The sequence below is a fragment of the Marmota marmota genome, unplaced genomic scaffold (genome assembly GCF_001458135.2).
Source record: "Marmota marmota marmota unplaced genomic scaffold, marMar, whole genome shotgun sequence".
NCBI lineage: Eukaryota > Metazoa > Chordata > Mammalia > Rodentia > Sciuridae > Marmota > Marmota marmota.
Genome location: NW_026000037.1, coordinates 45,359,145 through 45,379,852, shown reverse-complemented (window position 1 = coordinate 45,379,852; position 20,708 = coordinate 45,359,145). Strand labels below are relative to the sequence as shown.

At 34.9% G+C, this 20,708-nt stretch overlaps 1 protein-coding gene across 3 annotated transcripts in view; it reads left to right on the top strand.

The window, feature by feature from the left end:
* Acvr1c (activin A receptor type 1C) overlaps window positions 1–20,708 on the top strand; it is a 72,677-nt gene continuing 51,969 nt past the window's right edge. The window contains exon 1 of one of the 3 annotated variants that reach the window (XM_048812295.1): window positions 1–307. In XM_048812295.1, the coding sequence (XP_048668252.1) occupies window positions 235–307 (73 nt within the window). In that variant the 5' untranslated portion in view covers window positions 1–234. Of the gene's footprint in view, window positions 308–588; window positions 878–20,708 lie in introns of those variants that run through there. The other 2 variants (XM_048812296.1, XM_015479198.2) reach the window with 2 other exon arrangements.

Here is a 20,708-nt window from a genome sequence, read left to right as displayed (position 1 = left end):
CGGCTGCTGGGGCCAGTGGTAGGAGCGCCGCGCACCGCCAGCCGCAGGGGGCGTGGGATGGGGGTGGCAGAGGAGGGGGGCGCCCGCACTGACTAGAGTCAACAGCACACTTCAAAAGGGTGTCGGGGCTGCGTTCCCCTCCCGCGCCCCGGGAACTTCAAAGAGGCCCGCGCTGTCCCAGCTGCCTTGCTCAACTCTGGGGCCCCACAGCCCCAGCGCGGCCGCCGAGTGGCCATGACCCCGGCGCTCCGCTCAGCGCTCCTCCAGGCTCTCCTGCTGTTTGCAGTGGCCGCCGAACTCTCGGCAGGTACAGTGGGTGTTTTTCCACCTGCGCTCTCGAGGGTGGGAGTTGGGGGCGGTGAGCACACGGGCGAGAAAAAGAGGGTGCCCGGAGTAAACTGACCGTCCGCGGGGCGGAGGTGGAAGCGCCAGTCTGGTTGAGGGGGCGCGGGATGGGGCACAGCGTGGGCACCTGACGTCTGGCAGCCGTAGGAGTAGACAGGTGTGTTGAATATAAAGCCACTAGGAGGAAGGGAAAAAAGTCCCGGACGTGGGGTAGGGGTGAGGTGGGTGACTAATTTGGGGGCAGTTTGTAGCAGAATCAGTACAAGAGCGTTTGTAGGTGGGTGCTGAGCTGGGAGCTGGTAGCACTATGAATTTACCCTGCAAGGACGTGGAAGGCTGCAAGTGCCCTTGGGAGACTCTATGCTGAGCCCCTGAGGGCTGTGCAAGGATGGTGGCATTATGGTGGTAGGGTTTGGCAATTTGGTTTGAAATTTAGGAGGCGAAGGATATCCCAGAAGCCGTTGGTGCCAAGCTAGGGAGGCAGGAGTAGGAGCTTAAATCTGCGGGGTTTGCAACGCACATTGCTTTCGAGGTACGATCTTTACTCAGAGTTTCTGGGGAAAAAAAATTCTGGCAAGCGCCCCAGCGTTTATAACAGGTCTGTGCCTTGATAGGCTAAATAGAGCCCTCGACCCAAGCTAGAATCCAAACGTTTCTTTACAATATTTACAAGAAACTGGGGCAAATGCATCTTTGGTAAAATCATAGTCGGCTGTAACTAAAAACCTTTTAGCTTTGAAACTGTTTTTATTACATTGTCCTGGATTACACAGACCAGGAACAGATTCCTTGCTAACTCATTCTTTAAACATTTCAATCAGACATTGAAGACATTTGCACATAAAAACCTGGTGTTTTTCCATAGAGTGTACTTTGTCCGAAGCTGATTTTGATGCATTTTTGTTTTCCCAGATGACAATCTGTTTGACATTAATAGCTATACTTAGGGTGGGTAGTTTTCCTCTCGGTGCCATGTGCAGGAGAATATTTTGAATAGTATGATTGCTGTCATGTATATATTTCAGTGTTTCAAATGACCTGAGAGAATCAGTAAATACAAGTAAATCATGAAATATTCAAGTAAAAATAGATAATTGGAAATTATTAATTGATAAAATCTGAGGGTTAAAGCATTTGATTTGTATTTTTGGAAAGCAGAGTTACCATGAGACTGACGGGAAGATGATGGGATAAAGTGACACATGTGCATTTGGAGTTAGTCAATTCATCAGTGGGAAGAAAACCAACCATGGGAAGTCTTTATAAGAAATGGGTGAAAATACTGCTAAATTGGGATACTGAAAGTGTTCTTGACAATTCCATAGAATTTATCCCCCCTACCACAATAAACACACCACAACACACACACACATACACACACACACACACAAACACATTCACACACCTAAAGATAGTCTTTCAGATATGACAGCTTTGACTGGGCATCTATGAAACTTCTTCTACAGGCTGACTATACAACTTTTATTTGTGGGAACTAATAACTAGGTTTCAGACATGCTGAAAAAACAATCAATTTTTTAAAAATCTAGGCTTGAAAGGAATATTTCACCATATGACAGAATCTTTTAAAAGTTTTAGAGACCTGGGCATACCAACAGAATAAAACATGCCCCATTATGTTCTTGACAAGGCATGGAAAGTTATGGAAACTTTTGACTTTGAAATGAACAAAAATTTTTAAAAATTAGGTCATTCATTCAAATTTGATTGTTCCCTCAAAATATGAAATCTAAGAAAAATGCATGATATGGAGCTAATGTGTCAATATACTAGAGAGGTAATTATAAAATTGAAATTTACAATGAACTTTTTTGTCAAATGCAATTGTTAAATTTCTTTAAGAAATTCCTAATCCTTTTGTGTTCTACATAAACGATATATATTGCTACCTCTGTCATTTATTCTAAATTTTAGTACAAATCTTTGGTTATTGGGTAAAGGAATTCAAGGTAGTTTTTACTCTTCATCTTTTCAATTCGTTTTCTCACATGGGTACCTACCTTATTTTTTGACCTGGCCACTTTTGTAAGTTACATTATTAACATGCTAGATGTTTATGAATATGAACTCACCCTTGTTAGAATGTTGTATGAGGTGTTACTCTTGACATGCTGACGTAGGTAGCAAAGCTTCATGACACAAAGTGCTGGCTTTCAATTTGGCTCTGCTGAACACCAGCCCATAAATATCTGAAAATTCTATAAACCTCTTTATGCTTTAGTTGCTCTTCTCTGGCATTACTGTCATGTTTGCAGATAACATGCATTAAAGTAGAGAATAGACCATTGGTTCTTCATTGAGAATCTCAGAGGGTAACAGCTGGTGGAAACTACGAAAAACTACTTACTGGTCTGGAATTGACTTTTGAAAATTAGTTTGTTCTGATTATCTAAACTTTATATTTCTTGATGTTTGATAAGACAGACCTGACATAGCCTCAGATTAACCATGTTTTTTATATTAAACAAAGAACTGGCAATAAATGTTCAGGAGATCTGTACCTTGAAGTGTTGATTTGGATATGATGCCAGTATATACTGTGTACATTCTCTTCTACTTTCATAAAACTCCTTTGTCATCTGGTTGGCAAAGATGTATTGAGAGTCCAGAAAGCTATATGCTCTTACTCTAAAATTGTAACAACAGTTCTCATGAAAAGTTTTCAGTGGTGCTTTTGGAAGTGAAAGTGAAACACTAGGGCTGAATTTATAAATGAAAAGATGTTGCCACCTTTGCCCTTTTTAAAGTACAGTCATTTCTTGGTCCATGGGCACAAATGTGGCAAGAATTCCCTGATTCCAAGGACAAGACATCTCAGGCCCAGAAAAAAAAAAAACTGTGCAAATACCCTTGGGGATTTATTTCTTTATTGACTGTACTGCCTAAACCCATTATTTAGCCTTAAACTTAAAGCATATGAAATATAGAGTTCATCTGAATTGCAAAATTCATACAGGGTTTGAAATGGAAGAGAAAATGGAGGTAAGGATGATATTGAATTTTTGATCCAAGTAATGGATGAATGGAAACTTAACTGGGGTGGGGCAGACTGCAGGAAAAGCTGGTCTGGGGGGAGGAAGGGCATGGTGGCAGATAGCAGCTCAGTTGGGAATCTGTTGAGTTTCAAATGCCCAGTAGACACAGAGGTGTTCAGTGAGCAATTAATTTTGTGAGTCTGGAATTCAGGGGGTATGTGTGGGTTGAAGGTAAAAAGTTGTGAGCCGAGGGCATTTACAAGTAATTTTTGAAGACACATTGAATACACTCTCAGATTTAGTAAATAAAGCATAGAACACCCAGTTAAAATGCATTTTAGATAAACATTGAATTTTTTTAAGTATAAGTGTGTAAAAAATGTGACATGTGACATACCTATATTGAAAATTCACTGCTGTTTCATGTGACATATCTATATTAAAAATTAATTGTTATTTAATTCCAACTTAACTGGATACTCAGTACTTTTATCTGGAAACCCAACATAGAAGAGTTATTGTGGTAAGATGAGATGTTCCTTGTACACATATTCCTGGATCATTTATAAAAAAGAGAAGTGCAGACCTATTTTCTTTGTCTTGTCTCTTAGAACTTCTGTTCTAACTCTGCTACTGTCCCCATGTGTGTCTCAGGATGGGTCACTCTCAATTCTCTGAACACGATGTGCTACAACTTCTGTATGAACTGGAGAGAGTACCTACACTTTCCCAACCTAACATGAGTATCTTAACATGAAAGTATATCTGAAAGAAATAACTTTCTAGACTCCCGGAAGTGATGGTTACATAAAAACTGTCAGTTCTCCCCAAATTTACCATCTTTTGAAAACTATTGTTTACAGATGCATTTTTTAGAGTGGTTTTCTTTTTGAATAAACTTTTATGTTTCTCTTTTAGAGGAAATGCTTCCAGGTAGTAGATACTGAACTTTTTTTTTTCCTTGCCAGTATTTACATTTCTTATTGTAACTCAGAGGTTAAGAGAAGAGGAAACTGGACAGAGTAGGAGTTAGACTGTTGAGCCCTAAAGGCAGAACCTGTTAATCTGAGACCATTTGTGGTTTTGGAGTAGGTTTTTAAGAGTATTACAATCCTATGGCAAAGAGTCCAGGATGCATGAATATCAGTCAGAGGCTGTGTTCTTGCAAATTCTTGACCAGCATTTCAGCTACCAGCTGATTAGTATGGTCTTCATTTTGAGATCTATAGTGAAGAGTGTCCTACAGGTAGACACCTGTTGTTATGCATCCTTAAGTATCTCTTGCAGATATGTTCACATGTATATAAAGAGTTCATTTTAATGAATAATAAAATGAAAGAATTAATAGTAATTGAAAAAAAGCAAAAATAGAAGCACATAGATTGTACAATGTATCATACTTTATCACTTGCATCTCTGAAGTTTCTTCTGGATTTTTCATTGCTTTGGCCTTCTAGATGTTAAAATTTCTAGTCAATGATCAAATTTTCAAGGTTTATCCTTATACTATTTAAGAAATTGGGCAAGGTGCTATGGTGCATGCTTACAATCCCAGCGACTAGAGAGGCTAAAGCAAGAAGTTCACAAATTCGAGGTCAGCCTCAGGAATTTAGATCCTTGACTAACAAAAAAAAGTGGCAGGGGGCTGTAGACACAGATCAGTGGTAGAGAGCCCCTGGATTTAATCCCCAGTACAAGAAGGAAAGAAGGAAAAGAAAAATATGTTCAGAAACTGTAGTATGTTCTTAACTTATACAGAAATGACACTTTTATTAGAGGGACTTAGTAATATCTAATAGTGTTTTGACTTTAGGTGCCTCCCCCACTCAGAAGGAGATATCTAGAAAAATAGAATGAAGTGAGGAAAAGTTATATTCTCTTGTTACCTGGTCCTTTGGCTCACAGCTGCATGGTAGAATTCCAATACATTTCCTTTTCTTAATACTTAACAACAGAATAGCTTAAGGGCAACGAAGCAGGGACTATGAAAAGCCAGAATTCTGGATCCTGACACTGTGATTCCATCCTGAAAGGCTATCCAGTGCCTGTCAAGATGAAGCCTGAGAGGCTGTGGAGCAGGGAATCTCTACTTCCAACACTTTGCATTAGTCCTGTTCTCATAGAAACTGTGGCAGGATTTTAGGCAATAATATCAGGGGTGGCTACCAGGTGAGAAAAGGCAGAGAGAGTGGAGAAGGATGGCTGGGTTTCTTCTATAAGGAAACAGGTCTTACCTTTCCCACACTTGCTGTGGAAAAGAGGTAGGATACCCCATGACCCTGCACCCTGTGCCATTCTTGTGGTTTGAACGTTAGATCCCAAAAGCATGTGGGCCACTTGGTCCCCTGAAATCTGAACAATACAAATCACTACTCCTCTCACTCAGAGATCCAGAATAAAGAAGAGAGAGGAGGAGGTGAGTAGGAGTATGAAACAGAGAAGGAAGACTATTTCTAAAGAGGCCAGACACCTTGCTACTTCCCTTGCACATCTTGAATTCACTAGCTCTGATTGGCCAGCCAGGCTAACAAGGCTCTGTCTTGTCCTGATACTTCACTTTTTCTCTTCTAGAGTAACTTCCTTTTTCTATTGTTCTCTTCTGTGTCTTAGAGAGTAGGCATGTTTCTTTGGAGCTGTTTTAAATTAAACCCCTCAAGAATTCATGGGTGAATCATTCAGTATGACTCAAGAGCTTGCTTATTATTTTTTTGAACAATTTAAATTTGCAATGACTTAAACATCCCAAATTAGATCAATCTACTTTTTCATTAAACTTTTCACATCAAGAAAATCATTAGGATGCTCAAATTTCGAAAGTGAAACACATTCCTTCCCCAATCTGTTTTGTCATCTTTACCTCATGGTAAGGTATAAGGACAGTGATAAATGTCACATTTCTGTATGTTGATTAAGTGCCTTATAATTTCTTCGTGCAACTTCAAGATTGATTGAAATAAAGACTCTGTGATAAAACTAGAATTAGAAAAAAAATCCACTTCATCCAGACTTGGACAATAATTTTAATGCAAATGTTTAGTTTCATAAATGCATGCTTATCCAAGAGATGTCAACTAAGAGAGTGGTAATCCAGATTAACACAGTTTTTAAAAAACAGATTGTTTTAAAACAGAGCCAGAATATATTAAAGAGTATTAACTCATCACATCTCACAATTTTATCTGATGACATTTTCCTGGCCTGCTCCCCTAGAAGTGTATTTTTTTTTCTTTTCTACCATTCCCATTATCACTCTCCAAGAGTAAAAATTCTACTCTGTGAACATTTGCTTGCTCTGATAGTCATGGTGAGATGGTATTCTCACTTGAATTCCACTTACAATCCAGTATTTCTAGGAAATAGACAATGCACTGAGCTTGAAAGACTGAAGAAAGAATAATTATATAATTAACAGAGGATTCCTTATAGGATAATAAATATGTAAGTGTATGAAACTCTCTTTTTAAAAGTTGTCCTTTTCTCCAGTTTCTCTAGCTATATTAAGAGGTATTGTTTTTTGCAGAGTGAAAAAAAATTGACTACGTTAAAAACAATCCCTTTAAACGGATTGAGAGTTTGGCTAAGTCATGATGAAGATTCTCCTATACAATTGCTTTTGCCCAGCTCTGCTTTGGATATTGCCATTACTCTAGAGTTTTTCATATTATCTCATTATAATCTTTTTAATACTTATAGGATTTGTAGTGATGTCCCTTGTTACGTTTTTCACACTGGGAATTTGAATTTTCTTTTTACCTTATCAGTCTAACTGGAAGTTTATCAATTTTATTGATTCAAATAAATAATATTTTCTTATTGTCTGATTTTATTTTATTTTGTTTCTCTACTTACTTTGGGTTAAATTTATTCGTTTTTATTTTAGCTTCTTTTGGTGGTATCTTAGATTAGTGTTGGTTGTTTTCCAAAAGGGTTTGTTAGGATATATTTCAAACTCAAGGACCATGTAGTTAATGTGGCAACTACTTAATTCAGCTTTGCAGTGCAGAAGCAATCATAGACAATATATCTGCACATAGGTATTGCTGGATTTCAGTAAAACTATTCATAAATGGGCCAGCCTATGGGCAACAGTTTGCTGAGCTTTTCTGAAACCTTTCATTTAAGATCTTTATTCTTTTCTAATTATAAGCATTTCAAGCTCTAAATTTTCCCCCTAGGCAACTGTCTCTGTTCCTCCCTACATTGTGATCTGTTCTGTTTTCATTTTCATTGAGAATATTTTCTTATTCTCTTTTTAACTTTCTGGTGTCTGTGTAATATTTAGGTGTCTGTGGTTTAACTTTCAAATATTTTAGCAATTTCCAGCATTTTATGATTATATTCTTGTTTAAATTCAATGATGGTGAAATAAGATAACCTGTGTGATATATGTTCTTCGAATTCATTCATACTTCCTTTGTAGCTCAGTTTGTGTCTGAACTACTGAATATACTTGAAAATAATGTGTATTCTGCTTTTGATGAATGCAGTGTTTTATAAGTCAAGTTGTTTGACAATTTTATTCACACTACTATATCTTTACTGGTTTTCTGTTACCTGGTTTTTGCCAATTATTGAAGGATTATTGTTGACATCTTCAACTTACTTCAGCACTTGTCTATTTACCTTTTCCAATTTTTGTTTTATGTATTTGAGATTTTTTTCTATTGGGTACATAGTTACGTAGGTTTGTTATGTTGCCTTGATGAATATTTGTCATTAGGAAATATGCTTTATCCCTGGCAGTGAGTATTATTATGGCATGTCTCTCTTCATCACTGGTGATAATGCTCTTTGCCTTGAAGTCTACTCTGTCAATATAGTCATCAGAGCTTTCCTATGGTGAGTATTTTCATATCTATTTTTAAAATTTTTAAGTTACTCTAGATTTCTGAATGTCTGCATTTTATAGATTTTCCTTCCTCTTATTCCTTACTTATTTATAAAGACATAAATTGTTTTCTAGTAGAGAGCATATGGCTGAGTTATGCCTTCTCATTGAATCTTACGTTCTTGCTTTTTCACTGTAGTGTTTAAAACATATACATTTAATGTATTTACCAATACATTAATTTTATTTGTTATTTTTATCTCTTTTCACTTTCTCCTCTTATCTTCATTTGGTTTAATTGACTAGTTATTAGTCTTACATATTTTTTTGATTGGGTTATAAGCTACACCTCTTTTATTTTTAGTTGATTGTTCCAAAATTTATAATATCCATATTTAAATTGGTATAATTTTTTTTGGAATTATCAGGAAGCAGGTTTATTGTAAATTGTCATAGTTTATTTAAAACCCTTACCATCATACCTACAGTTCCTCTTTCTTATCCTTTGTACAATGAATCTCATCCATTGTACTTTTAAAATATTTTGTAAACATCAAAATACATTATTATTATTTTGACTTTAAATACTTGATTATATTTAAACAAATTTTAAAACATGTATGAAATCGTTTTTATTTACCCACCTATTTGTCATTTCCAGTGCTCTTGTTAACTTAGTACAGATTCCAGTTTACATCCAGTTCATTTTTTCTTTGATTATTGTACTTCAGTTCTGATGGTAAAGAATTCAAATTTATTTTTGTTTTTGAAAGTTTTTTTTCACTTTTAATGTCCCCTCAGATTTATCATAAAACTTTTCAAATATACATCAAAATTGAAAGAATCTTACAATTACCACCTAACTACCAACTAGATTATACCAGTGTCATTTTATTATATTTGCCTTATTACATGTATCTTCATTTTTCCTCCTCTATAGACATTAATACACATTATTATTGATGCACTTTTAAATAAATTACAGATAGCAATATACTTCCTTCTATGTACTTCAACATACATATTTTTCTGCAGAGTTCAATATTTGCTAACATTTTTTCATTCAGTCAAATATTTATATGACATTCACAAGTTCTGTATGTTTATTTATGGAGTTTTAAGAAATGCATTCACCTAATATTTTTCAAGATATTAAAGATTAATGTCACCACAATGAGTTTCCTCAATCCCTCCCCAGTTGTTCCTCAATGCCATACTCCCAAAGGCATGAACTGTTTTTAGTTTTTCCATAGATTAGCTTTGGCTGTTTAAGTGTATTGTTTTGTAAATACCAATTTAGGTCAAATTTGTTGATAATGCTCCTCAGATTGTGTATATTTTTACTAAGTATGTTTTTTTTTTAATCTCCAACAATGCCTTTTGGTTTGTCTGTTTTTTTAATTGTTATTTTTTTTATTTCTAGTATTTTAAAGCTATTTGATTACTAGAATAAAATAGTTTTAAAATACAAGAAATGCAAAACATTTACAATTGTCATGTCTTCTTCAGACAATGACTATATAATTATTATAAGATGCAATTCTTTGTCTTAGTAAAATTCTTTATCTTAAAGTCTACTTTAATGTTAATATAACCATACTAACTCTCTTACGTTTAGTATTTGTATAAATATTTTCCCCACACTTTTATTTATAACCTATCTATGTTGTTATATTGGAACTACATCCTTCACAAATGGCATATATAAATGTTTCCTGATCATTGTGCTTTAATAATATGAAAAAGTCTGCTTTTAATTAGCCCATTCACATTTAGTGTAATAATTGGTATACTTTTTAGCCTACCATCTTGTTATTTGTCTCTCTTCTTTATTGTTCCTCTGTTTGTTTTTTAACTTTTTATTTTATTTTTGGCTAGTCTTTTTAGTGTTCCATTTTCTTTTCTTTCTTTATTTCTCAATTCTACCTTTTACCTGTTTTTAAAGGTTACTCTTAGCCTAATGTATTGTCCATTTTGAGCCAATACTGCACTATTTTGTACTTTTCCCTTTACACCTAACACTTCAATCTTCCTACTTCACACATCCCTCTTTACTTTGACATATCCCAATTTAAGTGTGAAGACCTTATGATAGTATAATTCAGTCTATAAAGAATATATTTACATCAACCAAAAATTATGAGACACACAAATAACCAAGGAAAGAACCCCTATTTTTAAGACACCAGTCCGTAAACCTGATGTAATATGATGCAGATATTACAAAAATAATATAGAAATTTAAAATGATTACAATTAAAGTCTCCAGTGGGAAAATATGCATGAAGCTATGTGACATCTCAGCAGAAAGATAGAAATGTGAGAAAGTATAAAATGGAAAAACGAGATATGAAAATAGGAGAAAAGGAATACATTTGATGTACTCATTAGTAGACTCAACACAGCCAAAGAAAGAGTCATGAATTTGAAGATGAGCCAATGGAAATTGCCTTATAATCATAAAATTATACTATTTTAAACTGATTTTACTCTTATTTTACTAAGGTGAGAGTTATCAGGAGATAAAGAGGGAAAGTCAAAAGAAGTAAAACAGAACATTCAAGACATGGGGGAGAGCATGAAGTAGCAAAATATGTGTGTGAATGGAATCCCATATGAGAAAGAAAGAGAATAGGATGGAGGGAATATTTGGAGAAATGTTGGGTAATAATTTTTCAAATGTAATGAAATGTAATCACAGAAGCTTAAAGAACCAATCAGAATAAACACCTATCCTCCTGAACTTTATAAGATATGTGATATTCAAGTTGAGGAGATTTAACAATTAAGAGAAAATCTTGAGGGCATCCTGAATAAAATAGAGCTATTACATGTGGATGAATCATTTTAATATTTATATGTACTCTAATCAGAAACAATGCAAAACAGACAACAATGAAATGACATCTCTAAAATACAGCAATTAAAAATCTACCCAACACAATATTTCATACAACATGAAGTTTTCTTTTTAAATGAAGGAAAAATAAAAATAACAGATAAATAAAAACATATTTTTTTATTCAGAGATCTGTGCTGTAAGAATTTTTTAAAAAACTTAAAGATAAAATAAATACAATAACACATAGAATCTTGGATGCAGAAGAGAAATAACCTACAGAAATAACCATCTCTGGAAATGGCTAACATGAAGATAAATATAAAATACATCTTTTTACTTCATTTTAATCACCCCAAAAATTCATTGACTCTCTAAGCAAAAATAAAAAGCAGCAAATCTTTGTGAATTTGTAACATATCCATAGGTAAAATGTGTGACAGTCTTAGTACAGTGATGGGAAGGAAGTATTGGTGATATATAAATTTAGTTCCTTATATTACATGAGGAATATTATAATGTTTTTGAAGATACGCTGAGTATGCTGTGAATAAAGATCATATACAAAGGGGAAATCTAAAAAATTAAAGTGAAAGAGGTGACATCGCTACATACTATATAGACAGAAAAAGTAAAAACAAAGGAACGTTGAAAACATTATATCCAATTCAAAAATTAAATTAGAATGGACTAATTCCTTGAAAGACACAAATTACTTAAGACCACCCCAGAAATTATAAATTATGAATGGCCCTGAACATACATTAAAGACATTCATTTCATGGCTCAATGCTTCTAACATCTAAGAAAGACTTCAGTCTCAGAGGACTTTCCTGTTGAAATCTATCAAAAAGTTTGGGAAGGCAATGTCCATCCTACATAACTCTTCCAGGACAGGGAAGGAAAGAGAACACTTTTTTTTGTTTGTTTGTTTTTTCCTCACATTTTAAGATCAGCATTACCCTAAATCCAAAATTAGGAAAAGACATCATGATAAAAGAAAACTACAGACCAATATTATCAGATTGAGCCACAATTTAATAACAAGAGAATAGGATATGATCAAATGGAATTAACTCTGACAGTGCAAGGCTGGTTCAATATTCAAAAATCCAATTTTACAATTCATCATTTAAACATACTAAAGAATAAAAACTAAATGACATTACCAATAAATATGCAAACTAAATGACAACACTCAAGTACAGTACACAATTGAAAGAACTTAAAATCTGAATTAGCGGGATCATTTACTCTATTCACAGAACCAAAGGCTCCATGTTGTCATTATATTAATTATCCTGATGTGCTATAGACATAAGGAAACCCAGTAAAAGCTTCTATCAAAATCCTAGCACAAGTTTTTGTAAATCCACCATGCTGATTAAAAAATATTATATCAAAATGCAAAGGAACTAGAATAAACAAATACATTTTGAAAAAGAAAAAAGAATAGCAAAGTTAGAATGCTCACAGTACCTATTTCAAGAATTATTAACCTGTATTGTGACATTGGATAAGGAGAGCAATAGAATAAAGAAACCAGAAATAGACCTATGTATGTACATCTGTTGATTTTAAACAAAGGTAAAAAGGCAATTTAATAGAAAAAGGACATTTCTTTTCAATAAATGATGGTGGAATAATTGGACATCAGTAAACAAACAAAACTCTCCATACATACCTTACATCCTTGAAGGTATTAACTCAGAGATAAAATCTCAAACTATGAAAAATAATTCTAAAAGAAAACACAGAAGATAATCTTTTGATTTTAGGTTAGATTTTGCTTCTTAGATGAAAAGTTCCAAACAAAAAAGAAAAATACTGATAAATTAGACATCATTACAATTAAAATTTTTGTGCTCTATATGTATAATAAGAATTGTAATGCATTCTTCTGTCATATATAAATAAAAAATTAACTAAAAAATGTTTTTTGTTCCTTGAATGAGGCTGTTAAGAGAATAAAAGACAAGCCACAGGCTGAAACATAATATTTGCAAAACCCTTATCTGATAAAGCATTTGTATTCAAAATATGCAAAGAATTATTGGCACTCAATAATAAAGAAAGAACAACCCAATAAGAAGTTTTCAGATGATGTGAATAGATGGAATTTTCATACATGGCCGATGCAAATGCCAAATGGTACAACCACTTGGAAAACTCTGGCAATTTTATATAAATTTAATCATACACTTTCTACACCACATAGTAATCCCACTTGTAGGTATTTGGCAAAGAGAAATGAAATTTGTTTCAAATAAGGACCTCTATATTAATGTTTATTAAGTTTATTTCTAATCCATAAAAACGGGGGAAAAAAGAACCAATGTCTTTTAACTAGTGAATGAATAAGCACACTCATTCATTCAAAAAACTACAGAGGTAGGCAAAGACATGAATGAATCTCAGATGACTTCAGACAAATGAAAGAAGCCAGACTCAAAAGGCTACATTCATTTGACACTCTGCAGAAGGCAAAAGTATAGGAACAAAAACATAGCTTGCCAGGAGCTGGTGGGGAGAGGAGTTGTCTAAGAAGGAGTGAGAGGAAATCTGAGAGGGAGGGATGATTGAACTGCAATTGTCAACCTCACAAAAGCTCACACTAAAAGGGATGAATGTTCCAAGTGTAAATTACATCTCAATAAATCAGATTCTCTGCCCCAAATTGAAGGGTGTGTGTATAAAATGTTGTATAAAATAAGGAAGTTTCAAATGGTTAATCAAGAACCATAGTGTATTTTTAAATTTTTTTTAGTTGTGGATGGACACAATACCTTTGTTTTGTTTATTTATTTATTTTTATGTGGTGCTGAGGATCCAGCCCAGTGCCTAACTCGTGCGAGGCAAGCGCTCTATGGCTGAGCCACAACCCTAGCCCCACCATAGTGTATTTTTAATGTCCTAAAAATAATAACAAAAATATTTTAAAGTGGGAGAACTTACTGGGGATATATGGGTCACTAGATGGTTGCTTTTCATTTGAATATTCCCTATACTACTTGTTTGCCATGTACATTTATAATATTGATTTTAAAAGTAAAATATATTGAACATTTAAAATAATTGATTTACTTTTGTTATATAACTTCTTTGTAAGTAAGGAGTTTATCTACATATCAAAATGCTTTTTTTGTGTGTTTCATCTTTATTCTGTAAAATGGCATGAAGTAGATATATACAAAATCAAATTAGGATACGTTAGGTTTTGTTTAATTCATTAGCATGGAATAGTGAGTTCTTCAACTACAAAGGGAATTGCAACTTGGGGACATTTTCTGTACATAGATAAAGCTCATTGTAAATGCAAAATTGCTCACCTGCCCTTTTAAAGGTGAAAGCATTTGGTTCAACTTGAAAGGTCATTTATCACCTACAAGGGAACACTTATGAGCTACTTGGGTTCCTTTTCTCAGTTTACTATAGCATTAAACTTGCTTATGGACAATTTTGCTTGCATCTGCAGTCTCTGCATAGGCTCATTAATGTGTTAACCAACCTCATTTTGCTGAGTCAAATTAGAGGTACACCTTATTCAGTGTCATGCCATGCACACAGTGGGCAGTCAGCATTTTCTTGATCATATTCTCCATTCAGCGAAAGTCATGAAGTCTATTCTAACCCTTGCTCAAGACAATTAAAAGATGAGAGGAAAAGTTATGGGGAGATCATCAGGCTAAGTTAGGTTTTGATTTATGTCCATTTATGTCCCAGAGATCAGTAGTTAAGTTTTAGCGTAGCATGGAAGTCCTTTTGCAATGATCATCTGTTTGAGTTGTGGGGGACAGCCCTGCTTTTCGACATGCTAGCCTATTTTCAGACCACAAAATCCAGTTTGGGGACTACAAAACAGTTGCAGTCACTATGGTGTGGTATGAAACAGGGCCTGTGGGTGTTCATCTAGAGGATACTGTCAGTATTATTAAAGGATTTTGCAGAACACTGACCAAAGGTGTTCCCATGGTATTTTCAACCACTGCCTGTGAACTAAATACTTTGACAGAGCAACAAATTACTATAACAAAACAATGTCCACTCCTGATTAGAAGATTAGTATGTGTTTATTGTAGGAAATTAGGGAGGAATGTTGAAAAAATGTAGAAATCATCTTTAGTCCCATACCTCAGAGATAACTACAGTTCATATTTTGATGCATTTCCTTCTAGTCTTTATTTCAATACATGTATGTAAATTGAGATTATATCCTACATGTTTATGATTCTACTTTTCATTTAATTTTATAGTAAGTTCCATTCTAATTACATACTACTAAAAAATAGGATGTTATACAATCATACATATTGTCAGATTTATTTACATGTTTTGATTTGGGAATATTTAGCATATTTTCATTTTTTACTTTTGTGAATAATAACTCTGCAACAGGAGTTTTAATGAACGTTTGTGATTATTTCACCTAGAGGAAGTAGAAATACAACCACAAAGATAATAAATATTTGTAGGATTCTTGAGACAAATATTTCAGATTGTTTCTAAAAGTTTGATACCAGTTGATACTCAACTGTGTATAAAAATGAAATTTCATTTAATTTTCCAGAGTCCCTCCCCCTCTTCCTCCACATTTCTGAGTGTTATAATTCATAAAATTGTTGCCACTTTGACAAATGAAAATTATGTTTTTGTATTTATTTTGTTTTGAATATTAATGCAATTAAACATTTTAATATTTATTGGTATTTTTTCCTCTGTTGACCCACTTCATTTATTTTAATTGAAATATTTGTCAGACCCAAAAAATGACCAAGTGAAAATGGAAAAACATGAGTATTGTAAGCAATGTGAGACTTCCAAATACTTTGATTGTACTCAAATACCAATTTTTTTTTTAAAAAAATAGATCTATCTTGAACTGTTCATTTTATCACCTTAGTGTGGCAGTATGGAACCACCAAGCAAATGTTAATCAAAACCAGAAACAGTTGTTAGAAACAACTGTTTAGGAGTGTGGTTTGTGCCTCAAATGTAGTGCTGTAGATAGTTCCTAACTTTCAATACTGGGAACTAAATTTTTAGTGTTTTTTTTTTTTTTTTTAAACATCTATGGTATGTCAAATGTGCTATCTAAAATCTCTTTTAAACTTCGTAATAGCCATGTGAGATATTGGTTATTACCTCCCCCCCCCCTTTATTATGGGATAGTCAGATTACAGAAATGTCAGACCTTCCCAGGCCACATGACTGGTCAAGGTGTGGCTCAGGAATTCAGGTATGAATAAAGCACCTTCTAAAGTCCAAGATCTTTTCACTGTACCTTGCTGAATTCTACAATGGTAAACTCAAATGAACTGAGCTACAAAGATAGAGGTTTTGTTTGTTTATTCAAGTTTTGTTTTGTTTTATACTCGCTTATCACAGAGAAGCAGTGGAACTCGGGACAAACTACTTTCCTCTTGTTCTGGCTAAGAGATTTCTCAGATCTTCTCTAATTTCTTTCTAATATTTCTTCATTTGCATGTCTTGACATATATTTGTGTAGCTGCAAATAAAAGGCAGTTATTCTGTTTGATATTACTTTGATAGACAAAGGAACTAGGAGAAGCCATGTGACTATCTCCTAAAGTAGCTATGATAATCCCTAGAAGTCTGAGAATTACATTTTTCAAAAATGTATTTTTTATAATTATATATTTAAAAAATTCATCTCCTTCTCATCAGCTCCCACTCCCACGCATCTTCTTTGATGAAAGGGGCAGGTGGTGCTGCCCTTTTTCCCTTGTACATTATGAATTCTTAATATTATCCAGGTTAAATCTTTGAGCCATGGGGTCAGTGCTAGAAAGAGGCACAGTTAAGATAAACCTTAAAAACAAACCACTTGGCCTCTTGCCCTCTTTTTCCCCTTTCAACTCCTCACTTGCCACACTATTTTTAGCTAGATCAACTTCTTACTTTGGATAGTTCCCTTTTATTTCTAGATAGAGAATCATCTATTCTTTAACATATCTGATCATATAAATGTGTAACCATGGATTGTGATAAAAATTTTTGACAAGTGAACCCCTGAGAACTCTTGAGAACTTTAACATTTGAATTTTCTTTGCTACTTTTATTCTAAATTTGTCTTTTTCTGTGTATTCTTTTAGCTGTGTTCTAACTATGTATTATTTGTTATGTATTTTCTTCTTTACTACTATTTTTAATTGCTTCCTTTAAACAAGTCAGAGATTTTTTAGCCTTTGAAACCTTAATGTTTTTATCATTAACCTTTCATATTTTATACCATCTTTCCCACATAGATTAAGTATGCCACATTCTTCGAGTTCCTATTTTCACCAACTCTCTATAGTCTTCCCCCATTGATTTGTATCTTCTCTACTTTAATGGAGACTTAAAAACTCAAAACTAGACTTCTATGACTTACTAGACCTCCAAATTATGAGCTCCAATTATTCACTTTAGTCTTTACCACAGTAAATTCTTCTCTGGAACACTATCTGAACTGTTATTCTGGGACAACAACTTCATGATTTTCTGGTATGCAGTCACTCATCCTGTTCTTTCTCATACTGCAAGATAGCCATTGATAGATTTGTATCTTAGGGCCATAGAACTTTAGGACTGGGAGTGATGTCAGAGATCATCTAAATGAATTCTTTCTTAAACACAACAGTTGAGAACCCAGCCTGAAAGCCATGGTTGCTAGAACTAAGATTAGAACCCCAGACTTCCTAACTTGGCTCCAAAATGCCTGAGATAAATTAGGGCTCATGCAGTGTTTTTTGTTTGCTTATTTGTTCTTTAAACACAGGTTCATTTCTCAGTGCAACAGAGTGACAATTCCTGCTTATCACAAGATATTGCTTGAAATTGTATCCTTTAGGTATTGTTTCCATTTGGTAATTATTTTCCATGGAAACAAAGTTAAAATTGTATGGTTTGTTCCTTTCCAAGTGTTTATCATCAATTAAATCAGATTTGATGAAAGCAATATATTGAACACAAGAATGTAATAACTTTAAAAAATGTGTATTACCCTCTAAGACCTGTAAAATAGATCTAAATGTGCAGACCAATCAAACACAGTATTAAGATTTGCCCACCAGTTCTGATGGAGGTTTTACAGGTAAATTTCTGGCTGGTAAACATTTGCATTGAGTGATCTTGAGCCAGGAAGGCCAAACAGCCTTGCCCTCTGAGCAAGAAAGTCCACTTTTAGTCAAGACACTTGGTCTGTTATTGTTAGCTTTCTTCATAGCTTGGAGTAGGTGACTTATTTTATTATTCAGCCCCCACCTCATTTTCCAGAATGTTCCATATTGAGTAAAAACTTGCACTTTAGAAATTGCCACTTCCATTTGAGACAACATTGTGGAGTGTGGTTATTGCTTGTGAACAAAACACAGGTTGAGATAAGAAAAGGCTGGACACGCAATCTCTCTATTTTCTGATATACAGTCAACTCCCAGATGAACAATTTATATTAGAAAAAGACAATTTAAAAAAAATGTAACATCCTAAAACATAATTATGTTTTTCTACATTTGAAAATTTAAACAGATATCCTTGATTTTGGTAAAGTCAAGACTTTAATTCTGAGACATATGACTTGTCTTACCTGGTTGGTATTAAAATGCTTCCTTTTCCTTCCTTGTTGTCTCCCTGTCCTCTGTTTCTTTAGAGCTCTTTTGTTTTGATTTTTAAAATTATTATTATTTTAAACTGGCAAATCATAATGGTATACATTTGTGGGATACAATGTAATGTTTCAGTATATGCATAATATGGGATGATTAAATCAAGTTAATTACCCACCTTCCCCCAGTGATGGTAACCACTGCTATCAGGTATGACTTTATGGACATAAACACATTAGTATGTGACCCATAGGACCTAAATGAAAGTATTATTATCAGCCTTTTCTTTTCTTCATATCCTTTGAAAAGACTTCACTAGCAATACTTGGGTAGCTGATCAGCCTTTTCTTTTCTTCATATCCTTTGAAAAGACTTCACTAGCAATACTTGGGTAGCTGGGATCTTTGGCTGCAAACAAGATATCTTTTAAGTAGCCATCCAGGAAGGAGCATTTTCAAAACTATCCTCCTAGGCTAGAGAAGTGATCTTCAAGGTTGTTATTGTGTGCGTATGTGTGTTGGACTGGGGGGCACTGTTCCTAATGAAAAAGTGCATTCAAGTCATCATTGTATCCCTAAGTTTCTAGACAAGGGGTTTTAATTTGATATTTCAAATAACAGAAAATGAGCTTGTGAGCTTTTAATGTTTATTTTAAGGAAACATGGGTTTTAAAAAAGCTTGAGAAATTCTAACTGGAATGGAGGTCGTTCTGTCAAAAGGAGCCTGCATCCTGCCTCTGTGCCACTGGATGGTACCCAGGTGTGCGGGAAACCATTCCAGGAGAACATCATCCCCCTCTGGGTTGCCTTTGCTTTCTGGCAGCAGAATTCAGTCTTGGAAAGCCTGGGCGTGCCGGTGACCCCAGGCCTGTCGGGCAGATAGGAGGAGTCAGCCCTGGCCACGAAGGGAAGGGATCCTAGCACCAACTTGCAAGTCCAGGGAAAGCGAGCGCAACTTCCCCGCCCGCCCGCCGCCGCTCGGTCCAGGTTCCCTCCTCTTAGAGGTGGCGCGGTGCCCACGTGCTTGTGGGGGTGGGGAGCGGGCTGTGGATAGAAACCGAATTCCAGCTGGCGAGTGGGTGTGACAGAAGCCGTTGACAAAGTGGGGGCAGGTTAGTGCCCATACGTTTCAGCCTCACCGCAGGAGATATTTCCACACTGCTTAGTGGGTGAGGACTGCGAGGTTTCCCCAGGCTGGTGGGTGCGAGTTGGACGGTCTTTCAGCACTGCTGAGAGGGTGCGGTGGAATTGGTACTATGAACATGCTGGGATGGTGATGAGCAGGTGTGTTCCCCAAGGCTCACCTCAAAGAAACTTTCCGCCCCCATCCCCAACCCTGCCCCTGCCACAGCTGGATTAAGTGTGCCCCACCTCTGGGTCCCCAGGTGCCCTGCACTCATGCCTGGCTTTACCACACTTTCTGAACGTCCTTTAACTTACTGGACAAAGGTCTTTTAGGCACGACTTTTCTCTGTACTCCCTACCTCCCTTCCTTAACACAGTGTTTGGCATATTCTTTAAATAATGATCTTAAAAACTTTTTTAACATCTAAGGATTTACAGTAATTCACTTATCACCTGTTAAAAAGATTTGTGTATTATACATAATCTAGATAATCCATAAAAATTCCATATAATTTGAGATTGAAGTGTCTAAAAATAGCATGAGATCCTGGGTTCAATCCCCAGTACTGACACACAAACACACACATACACACACACAAAAAAAAAAAAAGAAGAAGAAGAAGAAGAAAAGAAAAGAAAAAAAGAAAACTGTCTAAAGACAATTGGAGCATAAAGTGGAAGAAAAATATGGGATATTTAGAAAACATCTGGATGAAGGATTTACTATTTTAAGGCAAAGGAAAAAGGACAAATTGGTAGATTGATAGATACACTTTATATTTATAATACTATTAGGAGTTTAATGAGAACATCACTAAGTATATCGGTATGATAACACCATAGAAAACTATTTGGAGAGGCCATTAGCCATGGTCAGTTTTGAGAGAGCAGATAAAGTGCTATTTATTTTATTTTACTTCCTTTTTCATATTATGTGTGTTATCTGACTTTTTTTTTTCTGACACAGAATTT